Source organism: Falco naumanni, chromosome Z (assembly GCF_017639655.2).
Source record: "Falco naumanni isolate bFalNau1 chromosome Z, bFalNau1.pat, whole genome shotgun sequence".
Taxonomy (NCBI): Eukaryota; Metazoa; Chordata; class Aves; order Falconiformes; family Falconidae; genus Falco; species Falco naumanni.
Genome location: NC_054080.1, coordinates 48,672,130 through 48,691,263, shown reverse-complemented (window position 1 = coordinate 48,691,263; position 19,134 = coordinate 48,672,130). Strand labels below are relative to the sequence as shown.

General features: G+C 38.0%; 1 protein-coding gene across 6 annotated transcripts in view; it reads right to left on the bottom strand.

The window, feature by feature from the left end:
* Positions 1-19,134, bottom strand: part of PIP5K1B (phosphatidylinositol-4-phosphate 5-kinase type 1 beta) — a 122,685-nt gene that overhangs the window by 28,995 nt on the left and 74,556 nt on the right. For 5 of the 6 annotated variants that reach the window (XM_040580246.1, XM_040580245.1, XM_040580247.1 and 2 more), the window contains 5 exons: positions 18,480-18,779; positions 6,569-6,780; positions 4,107-4,190; positions 3,957-4,005; positions 3,328-3,412 (listed from right to left, as the gene is read on the bottom strand). In XM_040580246.1, coding sequence (XP_040436180.1) covers positions 3,328-3,412; positions 3,957-4,005; positions 4,107-4,190; positions 6,569-6,780; positions 18,480-18,779 — 730 coding nt within the window. The remainder of the gene's footprint in view (positions 1-3,327; positions 3,413-3,956; positions 4,006-4,106; positions 4,191-6,568; positions 6,781-18,479; positions 18,780-19,134) is intronic. The other variant, XM_040580248.1, reaches the window with a different exon arrangement.

The window sequence follows — 19,134 nt, the reverse complement described above, 5'->3', positions numbered from 1 at the left end:
CAACCAAAACAGCTTTTCCCCAAAGAGCAGCCTGGGCTACAGTGAACCCCAAGCACTTGTCTTTGCCTTGCTGGTATATTTATCAGGTCTTTCCTACAGCCCTCCTTGCTGCACACGCACTGAATGCATCTCAGCAGTCATCACCATCCTTCCCTGCACTTGCAACGCTTCAGACTGAATCGCCTTTCAGTAACATGACCAACGTATAGAGGAATTATCCATCAGTACATTAATATTTAGAAGATTCTCCCAAAGTCTTATTTTCCCGAATAGTGGTCACAACATATCATGCATATAGGGAACCACTAATCAGGGTTAAATCAAATTATCTCTTTTTATTCTAAAGACTCCTTCACTTAAAATATCTAATTCATTTTCTTTTTTTAGTTCACCTACTCTCACCTTTTTCTCTTGATCAGTCTATTCTATTCTTTTTCACCCTATTTAGTAATTTCACAAAGTACTTGTCACCTATGCTTCTGATTTCTTGTTGTTTTTACTTATTAGTTTTGTCTCTTCTTTCTTGCTCTTTTCGACCTAATCATCTATGTTGTTCTGATCTGCCATGTCTCTAACACAGGTTTTTAGTGGACAGGAATGATAATCAAATTATTCCAAATAATTTGATTCTTTCAAAAAACAGTTGTATACTGGTCTTCAGAAAAGTGGTATCTTTAGACAAAATGCAGAGTTATGAAGGCTAGTACAGTCTGAAAAATATTGACTTCCAGTGATAGAAATTCTAGTGAAAATAAAACTTGATCCGAACTTTTGATGGAAGAAACCTGTAAGAAGATAAGCCTCTAAACTTTGATTTTATTTTTTTCAGTTGTGTAATAAGAATATACATACCACACCTGGAGGAACTATAATTCAAGGCAGATATGAAAGTATGAGCTTATATTCAAGAAGTGTATTCTTGAATGATAGCTAATCTTCTCCTGTTAATTTTTAAAGTCAGGCTAAATGCAGCCAGTCTGAAAATAAATCTGTTCCTTAATGCTTGCTTCATAGCTGTACCCAGATTATGATAAAATATCTATGCTGCTCACCCCATGGGACTAAGGCAACATTAATTTTTTCTTTTCAGTTCGGAATCAAGAAACAAAATGTGATAGCTATTTCTCCAGTATTTTTGCTGAAATCTAACTTCATATGCCTACATGGTAATTGCTGCAGTATTTGGACTCATTGGAAGGTACAGTGCACAGGTTTTGGCTGGGAGAGAATTAATTTTCTTTGTAGCAGCTCTACGGTGCTACATCTTGGATTTATAACAAAACCAGCACTGAGAGCACACTAAGGTTTTATTTATTGCTGAGCAGTGCTGATACAGTACACAAGAAGCTTGAAGGGGACACAGCTGGGACAGTTGACCACAACTGACCAGAGGGATATCCTGGAATATATGATGTCATGCTGAGCAATAAGAGATGGGATAAACCTGAGCAAGGGGGAAACAATCATGGTTATGGTCTTCCCAAGCAACCCTTACACATGATGAAGTTCTGCTTTCCTGGAGGTGCCTTAACAACTGCCTGCTGCTGGTGTGGATGGGTTCCTTACTTTGCTGTGCTTGCACACATAACTTTTGCTTTCCCTATTAAACTGTCTTTATCTCAACCCTCTCATTCTCTTACTTTTACCCTTTGGATTCTCTCCCCCATCCTACTGGGGTGGGAGTGAGTGATTGTCTGTATTGGGCTCAGCTGCCCATAAGCGTTGAAGCACAACATTCAGGAAGAATTTACTTACACAGGATTGCTTGACCCTCCATCCCCAACGACTTAAGAGGATGTACAGTTTCAGGGTCTACTTTAAGTTACAGAAATCAAGTAATTTTATTTGAGAGAAGTGACAATCAACAGTTACATTATTCCTGCAAGACTTAAGCCTTTGAACAGCTCTCAGTAGCCATGTCCCTCTGTAGTGATGGTGGGTTTTATTGGCTTTTTTTCTTTACCCTGTGTATTGGGTTTTTGTATGGAGGTTTTGGTAGCATGGAGGGAGCTACAGGGATGGCTTCTGTGAGAAACTGCTAGAAGGTACCCCCATGTTTGACAGAGACAATGACAGCTGGCTCCAAGATGGATGGATCCATCACTGGCCAAGGCCAAGCCCATCAGTGACAGTAGCAGCGCCTCTGTGATAACATATTTAAGAAGGGGGGAAATACTGCTGTACAACAGCAGCCAGAAGAAAGGAGTGAAAATATGTGACAGAAACAACTCTGCAGACACCAAGGTCAGTGAAGGAGGAGGAGAAGGAGGTGGTCAAGGTGCTGGAGAGCACAGATTCACCAGCAACCTGTGTTGAAGACCGTGGTGAGGCAGGCTGCTCCCTTGCCACCCAGGGACTACATGCTGGAGCAGGTGGATGTGCTCTGAAGGAAGCTGAGACCCTGTGGGAAGCCCACACAGGAGCAGGCTCCTGGCAGGGCCTGTGGCCTCATAGAGAGAGAAACCCACATGGGAGCAGGTTTTCCGGCAGGACTTGTGGCCCCATGGGGGACCTACACTGCAGCAGCCTGCTCCTGAAGGACTGCACCCCATGGAAGGGATCCACATTACAGCAGTTTGTGAAGAACTGCTTCCTGTGGGAAGGACTCACGTTGGAGAAGTTCATGGACTGTCTCCCATCAGAGGGATCCCATGCTGGAGCATCTTGACCCATGCGCCTTTTCTTGAAAAGGGAGAGTGACAGAGGGGCTTGGTGGGCACCTGGCATCCAGCCAGTGTCAGCCCATCACACCCTGTAAGTAGCTAACACTGATATGTATCTGAGCTTTGAAAATGAATTAGAAGATTAAGGAAGGAGAAGTGGAGGGGGAAACTAGAAACAGGTGATAGTGAAAAAGACAAAAGACTTTAGTAATATCCAACTTCTGATTTTTTTCCTTCATAAAGCACAGAATAAATCCATATCAAAGGGAAGAATGTCCTTTCAAACATGTTGGAGGTGGTATGTAAACAATCTTTACTTTTGCAAATCAAATAAATTGAAATCAATGGGGGTATTCCTACGAAAATCAGATGGAGGACTGGACACATCATTAGATCATGAAATTTATCTTTGTATCAATGCTCATATACGGGAACCTGTTTTACCTTCAGATGCCTCTGATGTGTCAAAACATACATAGCAATTAATTCTCTGTAATTTTACTATTACAGTACTATAACATTAGCTCCAGTGAAAAAACTCAACTTCTGGCAGTGTAAATGCTACATGATGATAAAAGAAAGATTCTTTCGCTGCCAGGACAGGAGTGTTATGAAATAATGATTATAAAAATATCTAAAAGAGTAAAAGTCATCACTTTCTTACCTTGAACTTTCTTGAAAACTCTTGTATTCATAAACTTTAAAAATCTGTCTGCATAAAAACTTGGTCGGTGAACTGAAACAGTGTCCTACAAGATTGAAAAAGGTTTCAGTTGCATTTTTCATAAGTAAATTACAAATAAATTGTTAAGAAAGAAGTTGGACACCTCAGGTAAAGTATATCGTGTGTTTCAGGCATATTCAAAACAAGTGAATCCTAACAAGTTTTTCCTTTTTAAAGGTTAATTCTTCAAGAACTTTAGGTATTTCATCTATGAAATCATGAGTTAAGAATTATATAGCTATATTCTGCAAAATCTTCCTAGCATTTGGAATTATTTTTTTCACATTATGTACTTTTTTCAGTTACAGATTCATTGATGTCCTGCTAAGTGGCCATTGCCTTGTGTAAGTTATAAGGACAAGGCGACCATTTTAGTTGCTTTTTGAAAAATCAACAAATAAAATCAAAGCATGTATTAGAAAACGGACCTAAAAGATTTCAGCAACAGCGGAAACCATGTGGTGATGGTAGACTATAAATATACTAGAGCTACCTCTGTCCCGGTCAACATAACTCGACGTTCTATTGCTAAAATATCAGCAGTTAAAGAAAAAATAAAATATACTTACCCCATCATAAACAAGAGCTTTCCATGAATGTTCCAGCTTCTTCATTAACCTAAGCATATAAAACCAAAATCAGCCCTGCTTTATAAAATTTTCACATTTGTAATTAATTTCAGAATAGCTTATTCAGTAAAAACTTGAAATCCAATTTACCTGTAAGACTGGAGAATATCAATAATACCCATAAATAGAAGCAGCTTTTCTCCTCTATGGCTTTTAGCTGGAATACCTCCCATTCTGAGAGAAAAAACAATAATGTAGTTATGTTACCCTTTAAGATACCTTTGATCAGCAGTTAGGAGGTGAACTGTACCCACTTGCAAACCTAAAGAAATAGGCACAACGTTAAAGCTAGATGTCACAGTGTAAAGTCAGTCAGACATGGGTCACTTAGCAAGTGATTTTAAATAGCAAATCTAAAGTATCTGGGATCCAGTGGTAAATATCTATTAAAACCAAAAAGTATTTTAGGATAAATTTTAGATAGGACTGGAAATATTTAGATGATCTGAAAACTGGAAAAATTTAGATGACCTGAAAACTGGGAAAAAGTATACATCAGTTTATTACTAAGGAAAATAAATAATTTTGCCTAGCTGAAGGAGAATTTTGTCACTTTATTGATCACATGGAGCAAAATTATATAGAGCCTGCACATTACTTCAAGTCTGAAAAGGTTGTTTTGTATAGTTTTCACTAAAAATTACGTATGTGCTTTTCAAAAAGTTATTTAGAGACAGATTAGTGGTAGAAAAAGTAACAGTACCAAGCTGAGAAGCTTGACTGCCTGGATCTCCACTTGTTTGGGAGTATTTACTCAGCCATGACCTTAAAGAACAAGATGCTCATCCTAAGACCCTTGCTTCTTACTCCACCACCTAGAAAAAAGGGTCATTTGTTTTTAGAACCAGAAACTGAAGTAAAATTTTCAGTTTGTCAGCTTCTGTTGACATTGATGGGCTCTCTACAAAACCAGAAGAAAAAGAGATTGAAGATGCAACACATGCAACTAGAAACAAGTAATACACACCTGGAAAAGCTACCAAAGACATAATTCACAGTATATTCCCCATTCTGCTGCTAAAGCACAGTGGTCACCTCCCCCAAAAACACAGGGCTACCATCTACTCGTTTTTTATTATTTTTTCAGGGTCAAGTGTGTGTGTTTATTATTCTAGGCACAAAGGAACCCATGTAAGAACAAGTGGAGTTTAGATGACTGTAAAACCCTATTACCATAAACTCCAGCTCAGTTAAGTGTTCAGACATTCAGAAGTGTTAAATGGTTTAAAAAATGATATTCAGTCAGCTTTTCCTGGAAGCTACAACCATAAATTCAATCCAGTACAAAAGCAGCAGTTATTGTTGATGGGTATCCACTCTCATCCTCATGTTTGTATGATCTCACAATGAACCACAGCAGAAGACTGAGCTCGAGGTCTTCTCTGAAAGACCACTCCAACCTTTGTGAGGTTTGTCATGCTACCAGTTACATCAATATGAGAGAGGAGATAATGGAAGGGGCCAAGGAAGGACTCAACCGCTGCAGCAGGCTTTCAGCAGCAGTACTGCACTGCTCAGAATCTGGGCAGCACTACATTAACTCAAGTGATGTGGGAATCCAGGGTGAGCTTCCATACATAATAACCACAGGGACTTTCTTGGATAACCTATATAATCAGCTTTGGCTTTTAGTTAAAAAACAAAACCCAAAACCCAGTATGTCCCAAAACTGCCAGTATATCACCTCTGTACCATACAAGAGCATTCACCATGTTCTGTGTGAATATGAATGATGCTGTAAAAACTGAGTGAAATTCAGCTCTAATATATATTCTGGAATCTGAACATCTGGAAACTCTGTAAATGCTAAATATCATAATTCTCCCATTTGTTTGCTGTAGGTATAAGCACGTTTCTGTATTTTCCTAGACAGATCCCCTGAGAACCAGAAGAGTAAATCCTTAATTTGAAATTAAACCCTCATTATGATGAAGGATTGATTATGTAGAATGAGAATTGTGAACATAATGCTCTCACTAACACTGAATGTATCTCAAAGTATACAACAGAATAACTATCATCTATATACTTAAATTTCTATGGCAGTTTTTGCTAGGTAGAAGAATAAGAGGAAAGCAGCAGTTCTTAATCTCAGGAAATCTTGTACACAGGTATGACAATACAGTTCAGCGTACTGAGTCTACTACTATGAGGTGAAAACAACCACTTAGGAATATCCACTTCAGTGTTAATAAATAGTTTTTGCTATGGCTCATCAGCCTGTTATACCCGAGACCTTGTAATAGCTGTCTCATAACATCTATTCTATAAATAAATGCCCTTCTGCATACATAAGTCAGTCTAAACTAACCAAATTTGCTATCATGTATTCGAAGATGATCAATCTACTAATCAGTTCTAATTTTCTGCTCTCCAGCAAATCTCGATGGTCCAGCTTTTAGAAATAAATAAATAAAAAAGGCTTAATCTTTCAATTCTTGAAATGCAGTGTACTCTTGAATGTTTTGCCTTTTAATACCAAACGGCACAGACTGAAGAAACAGAATGTGCACGTTTTAATAGTAACCTTAAGAGCAGGCTACAGCACTTACGTATTTGTTGTCTTTGTGGTGACAGAGTCCCCTGACTTCCCAGGGCCCTGTATAGACTCCATGGCTGTGGAATAGAGAACTTTCTGCCCTCCAGGACGTTTCACATCTGATGCGCTCTGGGAACTCTCTCCTTCCTTTTCCTTCACATTACTGTTCAGTATGTGGATTCCCAGCAGCAGACTGTAATCCATGATCTTAAAACTTTCTAGAACCTATCAACAAAGAAGAAATGGCTGTACTGAAACAAAAAAAAGACTACATACAATATGAATTACACAGCAACATTTTGAAAATATAAGTTAAAATAGGCTTTCAAAGCACACATTTCTTTTACAAGGAAAATGTGTGAAATTATAATTAAACAAAAACCTTTTACTAACCCACACATGTCAAAGTGCTAGTTATCTGATTAGATCAAGGCTCTTGTTACAAGTGGGAAAGTAAGATGCATAGCTGAAATGTAACCTGATGTTATTTTGTAGTCAAGGAGGGTATGTCCAGTCAACAGCTTTTTTATTTATAGCAAAAATTCCATTAATGGTGCCATCATATATTTAAGAACTACAGACATTTTTAAAGTCACCTCTAATGCATGTTCCAGATTACTGAGCATTTTGCCTCTCTACCTCCCCTCCACCTCCTGCTTATAACTGAGAAAGTATTCTTGTAGAACTTTCAAATGTCAAAAAAAGCATTCGCTATCACCCTCTCATTAACAGCTGATGAAATATGGGTAAAAAAAATCATGCATCTCTCCTTATTAGGTTAAATAGGGCAGATCTAAAACTGCAAAGGCAGCTTTATTTCTGAAGCATGACTTAACCAACCAGCCTTCTCTAGCTCTACCAACCATTTTTGCCTGTCAGCAGGCAAGTTCCCTTTCTTCCTTCAAGCACATATACTGTCATAAGTTTCCAGTCAGCTCCATCATTATTAAGTCTGGCATACTGCTATTAAAAGGAAATACATTTCAAGTCAGTAAGCAAACACAAACTAAACCAAGCTGTGATCACATCCAGTAATATAACCAAACTGTTAGCAGAGAGGAACTGTGTTAAGTCTGTTGTGTAACAGCAGTGCTAAGTGGAGGGAGAAAACCCAGTGGCAACTAGGAAGTATACGCTGTGCCACTCATCACCTCTCCTTTGTCTCACATAGCTCAGCAACAATTCATGATACCTTTTGGCACACAATGCCCTAACTAAGTTAACGGTCTCATTTTTGGCACAGAATTAAAAGGCAATACGTGAACAAGAACAAAACATGATTTTGCCAAGATGGCAAATGAAAAGTAGTAGCTCCAGGTATGTAATTTTGATGAAGACTATCAAGGTATAAATATTTTTAGAGAAAACATTGAGATGGCTTGGGGACTCTAAGATACATTTTGCAAATCCAAAATGAGATTTGTTGGCAATCACCAGAAGTATAGCAGTCTGCAAAACTGTATGAGGAGGAAAAGGGAGACTAGTACTTAACATGTTCCAAGACAGAATTTCAACTCCAATGTCCAAGTATATAGGCAAAGAGGTAGGAAAGCTCTGTTTCACTCCATTTGTATTTCTTATGTACTCATTATATATTAAGAAGCCAAATGTACAATACAGCTGAATTCTTTTCAATCTCTGGCATCTATCTTCCATGAGGAACAATGTGTCTTACTTTTAGCACTGCTGTAAGCATTTAAAGCGAAGAAACAAAGCACAACACACTGTAATCTAAGTGTAGAAACACATAGCCTCATTCTGATTTCCACACACAAAGAAGGAATCTAGAAGACATGGTAAGTTTGATCTTGCTCAAAGTAATCCTGCACAGAGATGGATTAGTTCAAATGGAACAAGAAAAAGGCTGCTAATGTGTCTCAGTACTCCACAGCATCCTCTGATGACAGAACTCACACAGGATTTCAGGACACAACAAAAAAGTGTAACCTACATTACCATACAAGAAGATAATGAAATTTTATTGTGCGTTGTGTGGGAATGTTGGTGGCTAATAACTTCCTGTTTCACAATCATGAATTGCAAAAATAGTGCAGCTAACAGGGACACAGGCACAGACACTTGGTGCCAAGTTCTAGAATTTTCTTTGCTGCTTGTTTATTGCTACCCTTTACTCAGACTTTCTCAAAAAGAAATTACTATATGATGTATTCATTACAGGGGATGTCTGCCATCAAACACTGAAAGCAGATTCTGGGTAGGTTGAAAAAAAACCCAACAATTAATCTTCCACTTACCTAGAGTAGTACAGTCAGCAATGCTGTTCACACAAAGCCAGATTACAGCAGCTAGTCAGGCTTGGAAAAAGCATCGCTACTTTTATTTTACAGTTATATACATAACCGCTGACAGCTCTGCCTTCAATCTAGTCTTTACTGCCTTTTGAATTAGATTACATTAGACACATTGTGATTTAACTGCACTAATTACATAACCTACGTCTAGGACTGGATGCAGCCTCATGGAAGGCTGTGGTAAAACATGCTGCCGCTTCTTCTACAAGGACCTCTTATGATAACATTTATTTTTCTGACTGCATCAGTTCACCACTGTCACTTAAACCCATACTACTTGTATTGTACAATGGACTACTCTGTTCTAGGATTACTGAAAGACATCATAAAAACAAGCAGCTATCTTTGTTATTCCAGTTCATTATGAAATTGAAACATCCAACGGATTAACTGCAGTACAGATTCTTACAAATAGCACATAGCATATGAACTCTAGCCCTTGTCCCCTGGACCTTCTATTCATGGTCCTACTCAAGAAGCAGGACTGTCTAGTCTATAAAGTGTCTTCAGGATATCATAATATGACCTGCCCTCTGTCTGCCTGCTGGTCTGATACACAGTTCTGATTACCTCCCCTTAGAAATTTGATAACCAAACCAACCACTCCTTATGCAAATACACATTCTTTGACCATATCTAAGCATGTTTTACTGCCCTGTTTGTTTCTAAGGAAAATTCTGATAGAAATAATTAACCAGAGCAACAATGAAGAATCATAACATCAACATTCAACAAAACCTTACTTCATGTCAAACTCTCCAGCCTGTATTAAGACAGAAATTTTACTTCAGTCGGTGGGATTTCCAGTTGAATATATCTGAAGGGTTCTCACATATTAGTATTTTAAATATCATTATTATTTAAACGTGTAAGTAATATTTTGCATACACAGTTGTACAAATTAATCTAGTTTGCCAAGCAAAAGTTGCAGTATGAAGCACATCAAGCTATTTCTGAACACGCAGCATCCTCTAAGAACACAAAAAGGCATGTCTTTTCCTGGGTTGAGGGTTGCTTGCAAGTAGCTTTGATGATTTTAAATAGAACTGCTGTTGAGAAGCAGCAGCAAGTTTTTGCTACAAAGGTACCAAAATGAGATCCTAATTGAATGAAAAAAGTACTCAAACAAATCACAGTATTGAAGAGCTATATTCATAGCAAAATGCGAAAGGTCTGTAAAACACCTGACGTTATCCATGTGAGATCACTAGAAATTGACATCAACTCCCAGAAATACACTCCTTGTGTCATTAAAGTGAGAGAAATTCAATCTTTACTCATGTAACCACTCTGAAATGCAACTTGATAGCAAAATCACACTGGGAGATTTCAGTAAATATATTCTTATTTGTTAGTACACAGCATTATTAAGAGTTGGTAATTTTTTTATATTGATGATAATAATATTTAATAATGCCAAGTAAATGTTCAGTTCATTTACGCAACATTTCATCTTGTTTGTATTTATGTATGTGTTATTTCACTAGCTACACAGATTCTGTCAACATGATGTTGACACCTGGTCACCAAGTACTGCTTGCAAGGCTGGCTTTAGCTCCTCTGACAACTTCCAGATGGCAAGCATCACTCACTCCAGCCTTAAGCTGTATTTTGCTTTCATACCACATAAAAACCCCAGTGAAATGGCATCACAATACATAATGCTTCAGAACATGGAAAAACAACTCCCTGAATCAGATTTTCTTTTCTCTGAGGTAATCAGATGTTAAAGCAATCTTAGACATGGTTACACTCAACTGTCATAGCCAGTGACTAATAGAGCTAAGCAAGTATTTTTGCCGTGGAATTTTTATTTTAGATTCAGCCAGCACAAGCTGTGCAGTGTCTGACAGAAAAATCTGCATTCACATTGCTAACCATACAAACAACTCCAGCCAGCATGTCATTTTCATAAAAGAACCAAACTCTACCTAAAGAACCACAACACCACTCAAAAAAATATAATTTCACAAGCTTATGAAATGCAAACCTGAAAGGACAACCATACAATCAAACACTTCCTCTCCTACAAGCATTTTGGAAAAGGGACATAGGAACTAATATAACAGAAAGAAGGCTGATCTTACACTGAATCAATAATTACTCTCCAACATAAGGAGATACATAAAAATCCCACAAGGACTATCTTGCAAAATAAGCACTTCTTAGAAACAAATGCACAAATGTCAAATGTCATGTGATGGGTCTGGTTTAGAAAAAACTTATCACCCCTTACCCCCAAGTGCTTGTGGAATCACTTCCCATTTCAAGAGAATTCTTGAAACATACTGTTAACTAACAGTTTTAAAAATAACAATCTGGTTTCTGATTTTCAAAGTAGAGGCAAAGAGAAACTTGGAATGTCAATTGATACTACAGAAGTGATAATATAGAAAAATACAAGGCATCTGCAATATCATGTCCATTTTCGTCAAGCTACCATTTCTGACAAAGAGGCCCTTATCTAAGTTTAGCAGCACATTCTCCACCCCTACGCCATGCCATGTCATCTCTTATTTCTGTCCTATGCTGCAGTTCAATACTCCCAAGTTGTGCCAACACTACTGTTTGTAAGGACATGCTGTAGAACGGGTCACTGAAATTATTTGGGTTAAAGAATAATCTGCGTAAACCCTTTGAGGGGGAAAAAAAACCAACCAAGAAAAACAACAAAACCACCCCACTACTAAGGGTTTTGAAAAATCCAGTGAATAAATTTGATCATACAAGGTCTCTGTAACAGCTGCTTCAGCGCAAAACAGACAGGTGTTCATGCCACCAAGCTAAGACTTTTGCAGCAACTGGCTAGAACAGCAGTGATAAAGATAATACAGATACTTGAAACTTAAAAGATACGACCCTCTTTGCCTTCAGCTTTGAATTTCCTTATCTTTACAGCCGCCTTTGTTAGTCAATGTTTGGTATGCTTCACTTCTTTTTTAAATTTTTACTTAGTTCCAAACTCTTGCGATGCTCCTAAATTGTAGTTCATGGTGTTCTTTGAACTGCTGAACAAGCCACATTTTCACTTAGCAAAAGCAGCACCTTTGTAATTAAGGTGCACATTCTGAAGGCTTTCCAAACTCATTTACCTGTCTTTCCTTACTTGAATGTCCTTATCTTTACAGCTGCCTTTGTTAGTCAGGCTATTAATGCCACTTTTAAAATGTGATTTCCTTAGAAATGTCCATAGTGTTCTTTGCTAATATGATAAAGGAAAAATGCAGACTAAAAACCTATTAAATTCTCACTAGTAAAAACACCTTGAAATTGTTGTGTTGTTCTTAAAAAACACATGACCACAACTGGATTAATTGTCATTGCTTCTGTAATAGGTATTTTGCAATACAGGTATCAATATATTAATTGTTCTAATGGTAGCTTATAAATGAAAAATGGGTAACCACATACTTTTGCTTAGAACATTCCTCAACACTTAGATGAAATTCTTATAAATGTAGAGAGCACCCCTAATGAACTATGCCTTTTGCTTTTCCTGCAACAGGATAATTTCCAAACATTGCTACCGAATGTCTGAAAAAGGAAAAAACCAAAACAGAAGCCCTAACAATATTGCATCAAACTAAATAAAAACAATTCTGGTAAAGTGAAACTTTGGAATAAATAGGCTCAATTTCCATTTAAAATTATCAGAAGTGAAATCCCAAAATACAAAAAGCTGAACTCTGTTGTCTGGTTTCTAATTCTACTTAAAAAGCTTAGCAGCAATGCATGTTGTCCTTCATGTCTTGAAAAATTTTAAGCAATGAGAAAGAAAAAAAACCCCATGACTTTAACTCCTACTGTGACCACTACATAAAATATGGTGTTCACAAACTTTAATCCGTCAGGCAGTATGCAGATAATAGCCACAAAAATCCTGACAATACTCCTATGCGGCATCTAATCACTCTCCTAATTTTCTAATGCAAGTATAAATTACAAAAACTAAGTGTTCTACCACAGCGAGAACAACACCAAGTCCATCTTCATCCATCAGAGAAAGGTTTTGGTTTCCTCATAAGCAGTAAAATATGCCTTAAGGAAAGAGGTGAAGGAAAGAGTAAAGATTATTTGAATCTCACTTTTTAGTAATAGCTGTATTTACAGAGAGAAGAAGAAAATTATTTTTCCACCTTCAAGAGTTTGGAAGAGATATCCCCAGCAAGAAATCATAAAACATGCATACTTTGCCTACTTGTAGGTCATTAGCACTTCAACTGATAGCTCAAAAAATACTCCTCCTTTTGAGACAGAAAATATAATAACTTCCTGCAAGACAAAATTCCCTGGTTTTATAGTGAGTTGCCTTGTCATTTTGTGTAAAACAACATTTGTTACTGTAGTTTTAAATGTGACAGGTGTCACAGGATCCCTAGGGTCACCAAGTTAACTGAGAAGAACTAGTTTTGAGTTTATAGGCCAGATCTTAAATACACTTAATTAAGAAAAGAGTAATCCTTAAGTAACAAATGAAGATCACTACTGCTCTTATAAACTCTGGTTTACTTTTTCCCCACTCTTCTGAATAGGTGTGGAATTAACCTGAACTTCAGTTTTTAGAATATCATGTCTTTGCAATTTTGCTAGGCAACTTTATCCTAAATTTCAGGATAAATAAATACTGCTTGATTTGCATAGATATTTTTTCACCTCTGATATTTACATAAATGAAAAGGTGTTATGCAAGAGGAAGAAGAAATACTGGGAATTGAGCACTGACTGACAAAAAGAAGTTATCTGAGTGCATACAGGTGAGTATCTTTCTAAGCAGACCTTAACAGCACCATAAACAGCAAGAGGAACAATACCTGGAATTTTTTTTTCCATTTTTCCAGTTATTAGAGCTAACTGCATTTACATGCACTCCTCCTTTTAGCCCTTTTCAATTGTCTTTTCTCTTGGATTCAGCAGCAGACGGGAAGGGAAAAACACAACCAGGCTATTTTTAATAGAATACCCCAAATTCCTGCATATGACTAGCTGAAATTCAAGAACATACTTTATCTGTGTGAGCATGTGAAGCAAAGACTGAGAAATACATAATCCTGTGATTATCAGTTCTCCTGAAATTCCCTTTAAAGTTGTTTGAAGTTATATTCATGTGCTTTGTTAGTTAACTAGATGAGAAACAGTTTGTAGAATAGTATCTCTGTATAACCATGACACTATCAGTTTTAAAAGGGACTTCTTTCTTTCCTTCTTTTAATAAGCAGTTACCAGTTCTTCTGTACTTTAAGGGATTACAGGGAGGATATTAAAAGTGTTTTCATAATCAAGCCACTGGACCATATTCTGATGAGGTGTGCTGCTGTACCTTTCCTACAGTAATTTTTGACAAGCACCTCTATAAAACTATCTTCTTTTCTAATATGAGACTATCAAAAGACATGCCATAGCTTACCCTTTGCCCCACTTAAGTATTTCTCCATAGAGGAACAATTTCTGCAGGACTGTGTTTATAAAAAAACACAACAGCAGCTAAGTTTGATGTGGAGCTTAATTTTCTGCACCTTAAAAAAATTTTTTTTACAAATCACCAGATGCACTTTGAACTGTCTTTAATGGTTGCACTAAAAAAAAAAAGTTGTTTTTACTTAGTATTTGCTTATGTGCCATAAAGCTTTTAATTTTTGGACTCATTCAGGAGCAGAACAGTTTCTGTTAATATTTATAATAAAAACTTTATTTGGAAATTGGAAAATCTGCTCTATTCTTAAATAATTCATAATTCTATACAATGATCAGAGTAGCTAACAGCATGACTACCAAAAATAAATCACACCTATTAAAAATACCTTTTAATACTCTCAGTATTTATACAAAATACATTGGCACATTGGATTTGAAAATTAAAGCACTCTAAAGTGAATAAGGCTTCAAAGCAAAGATTTTGAGGAAAGCTATTCAGGATAGTGAGTTGATTTATTTTTAGTACTATCTGCCTGTAGTGTGTCCCTGTCTTCTTTCCCTCTCCACCTCCCCACTCACCCCAGTAACTACAGTAGCAAGGATAGTATAGCTGTAGCAAGCCTCAGCAATAGTCCAGAACTTGAAAGCTAGTTCAAATTTTCAATTGTGTGCATTGTATGTATGATAAACTCAGGAATATTACATATTTTGGAACACTGTAACGTTATACTCCTTGGTTTAGCAAAAGTGCAAAAAGTGCAAAATGGTCTGTGAGCAGAGCTGTCAGACCCTGTCATCTTGAGTGTGAACATAACATGCAGGGGACACAGGAGCTGGATGATGCTATCAATCTGTACCCTGTCCCAAAGCAGACAATCTGGAGTGGCTACTGGAGGCACCAGCCCACAACAGATCACACTAGCCACAGAGCTTCATCCTCTAATTGAGCAGATCATGCATCTCCTCATCACATCTGCAGGAAGGTGTGACAGACAAGAACTGATACTCCAGCAGCCGACCACCACCGCTGCCGTACCCGTTACTACCTCTCCGTGGGGAGGGAGCTGTGTGTCTGCTCAGGAGATGTTATCAGGAGGCCAGCTCAGCTAAGCAAGGAAGCCACAGCTTGAATGTGAAAAGGCAGCATACACGATGGGGGAGGACAGACAAGCTATAAAGGAGGAACTGAAAAACATTGGCTGATGGCAATTATTGCCAGGGAAGCCAAAGCTCTGACAGAGTTAAGACTTGCACAAGTTAAGGGCACAAAGAAAAGCTTCTACTGCTATATTAGCAGTAAAAGACTGACCAAGGAAAATGTGGGCCCACTGCTGAATGGGGCGGGTGATGCAGTGACAGCAGACACAGATGACAGCAGGTCTCCAGTGCCGCCTTTGTTGTCACCAGCAAGTTCTGCCAGGCCTCTGCACTTTGTGATGGAGCTTAAGGAGGAGAAGAGCTACCAGCTGGGGGTATTTATATTAAAGAAGCAGGAAAAAAGCACTGCTTACCGATTCTGACTACAAACGTGAACAATGAAAATATAATCCAAATAGAACCAACAGAGAAGAGAATTTCTTAGTGCTGAAAAACTGGCAAGATCAAAAATTTCCTTTCCTTAATGGATTTTTAATTTCAGTGCCTACACTAACTTTCTCATTTCAGAGTAAGAGGAAAAAGAGATGACAAGTTTTGAAGCCCTGGAAGTCAAGGTCAGTCATCACTCATACCAAGTAGCCATTCAAGTAGCATAGGGGCAGAAACAAGCAGTGAGAAAACTGATGTTCTTTTCTCAGAATGATTGGAGTATCTCTCTTCCTTCTAAAGGCAGCTAGTCAGATCCAACCTCATCTGTTGAGCAAATTCAGCTGTGTGAAAGATAATACTGTCTGCTCTCTTTGTTTTACAACAAAGAATAAGACTTATTTGAATAGAAAAAGAAAGCCAGTTAATTTTTTCATATACGTGTAACATTCAGTGTTTATATTTATCTACAGACACACACAGACACATACTATACAATATATACGTGCATTTATATATATACACTGATTATTTAAAAATAATTTTCTTCTTTTCTTTCAATAATATTAAGATTTAGCTGGGCCTTTAAGAACTCCAGACTAACTTTAGAGTTGTTTATCTAAACTTACAAACAGAAAAACGCAAGTTCAGCATTCAAATAACATGCTGCAAGAATTTAGCTGTACTTTCAGAGAAACAGTAAGAGTCCCCTTTATACATAACAATTAAATGATTGATTCTTGTTTTAACTTTTCAGTCCAGTTCCCTCTTTTAAATTCTGTTTATTATTTTCTATACAATAGATCCCCCCAGGCTTTAATTGGGTAAGTAACCTTCAACAAGTGGGGGGATGCACAAAAGGGCATCCACATCCCCAGATGTGACATACTGATGCATTCTGCATTATCACACATGGCAGGAGCTCAGGAAACACTCACTGCAAGAGGCTACAGAAAGAACAATGTGCGGTGTTAGATAAATGTCTCACACTGAACATGCAGCTGAGCATTAGGTCACCCAGCTTTGCAAACTAAGCACAAGGCATTGCAGACTTCTGTGATAATTAAACAGAATGTACTATTCATGTGCAAAACCAATGCTTTCCATCTTGCACCACAGGTGGCAGTGAACAACAAACTCTGATGTTCAGGATGCCTCTTCTATGTGATGAGTTCAGTCTGCCCATTCTGCTGTTTTATTATGAAACCCTCAGGATTGCCCTCAGACAAAGTCAATCTTTCCTCTCCACAAGCCCTGTGAATCTTTTGAAACTCTGAGAGACCTGGATAACTCCCCTTTTTCCTACTTTATATTTTCTTACCTTTGCTACAGAAAAAAATCCATTTTACAACAACTCTCCCTGTTTACAAGAGGCAATGACTCCATTCACCAAGGTTCTCTCAAAGCGCAATGGCACTCATCCTTCTTCTGCCTTGAGAATGTTATGTGGACATTAAAGCATTACCTTTCAGTTGAGGAAGAAATTACTTTCCTCCAGAAGTAAGACTGCTGCCACTAGACACGCTTCCCCCATTCAGTTTCCTAGCTCTTGTTAACTTAAAAAGAGGCAGTCTTACAGAAGCAGGACTGAGCTTGCAGCTCTGCGTATAGTTTATCATATGTAACAATGGTACCACAGGGCTAATTCCGCCCCAGAAAAAAATCGTTAAAATCTCCAAACTAATAGAAAGCAAGAACAAGAATATTATAAAAAACTCCAACCTCTACTGGATAACATTCCTGTATTCATCTGTATTTCCACGGATGGATCACCGTAATCCTGGATGTACAGACAACTAGGGGGACAGCCCTGCAGAAAGGGATCTGGAGGCTGTGCGGAATGGTAAACTCAATCGTCAGGAGTGTGCCCTGGTGGCCAGAATGGCCAACCCATATCCTGGGGCGCATTAAGCAGAGTATAGCTAACTGGTTGAAAGAAGTGATTGTTCCACTACACTCAGCATTGCTGTGGCCTCACCCCAAACACGATGTGCAGTTTTGGGCTCCATGATATAAGAAGGATCTAAAAATACTAGAATGTGTTCAAAGAAGGACAAAAAATATGGTGAAAGGACTAGAGGGCACGACCTGTGATGAGCGGATGAAGACATAAGGTTTGTTCAGCTTAGAGAAAAGACTGAGGGGTGACCTCATTGCTGTCTACAACTTCCTCATGAAGGGGGGAAAAAAAGGTGGTGCCTGGTGATAGGAAGCGAGGGAATGGCTTAAAGCTGCATCAGGGAAGTTCAGATTGGGTATTAGGAAAAAGTTCTTCACTGAGATGGTGATCAAGCACTGGAACAAGTTCCCCAGGGAAGTGGTTGTGGCCCCAAGCCTGTTAGTGTTCAAGAAGTATTTGGTCAACCCTCCTAGATAGAAGGTTTAACTTTCAGATTGCCCTGTGTGGAGCCAGGAGTTGGCCTCTATGACTCTTGTGGATACCTTCCAACTCAGGATATTCCATTCTATGATTCTACGTTCACAGATCTCAATAGCTTAACTAAAATGTGGGCTTCATCAAGTGCTTTGGCATCCACAGTTTTTCGTAATTAAATTACATGGAAAAGGAACAGAGGTTGAACAACATACAGAGCCACGTCCTGCTCTGTTTTGCTGAGGTAAAACTAGAACAGATGTGAACACAGAAGTTTTAAATAGTCAGTAACTTTTACTCACTCGACAATCCCGCTGTAGCGTTTTCATTAGTGCACTGTGTGTTTCAGAGTCAAAATACAACCCTTCATGCATGTCTTGCAAGAAATCCAAGTCTTTGAATGTAGGGTTGGACTTCTCCCTCTCTTTTCTTGATGCTCTCCGTTTGTATGTGGAACCTTTCAAGTCATATGTGAAATGCATTTTCAAGGCTCGCGGCAAAACATTGTTCATTACAACAATTCTAATATTAATGCCTCCTGACTGAACGCAGTACAGCCCATAAAATTTGGGCAGAAGAGTCCTTGGATTCTGGTTCAGATTCTACAACAAAAGAGATATTGTTAAATATATTTATTTTCAATAAAATTCCATGCTTAAGAAAGTTGGGTTTTTTAATACCAAAGGGCATTCACAAATATCAAGAAAACTGTGCATGTTTTCCTACTCAGGATAGTTTCTTTGACCAGTTGATTCTCTTTGTGGGTCTGTATTTCAGAAAGCTAGCATAAACACCACCTTTTTGCCAGGAGCTTATATATGCCAAGAACAAAGCACTAACTGCATTTATGTCAGGTTTCTCTTTCTCACATCCCATGAAAGAGCAGACTGGGCCAAACCTAAAAGCATCCCAAAGATTTAATTTATTTTTTCTGACCTGAACAACCTTTGCATTCAA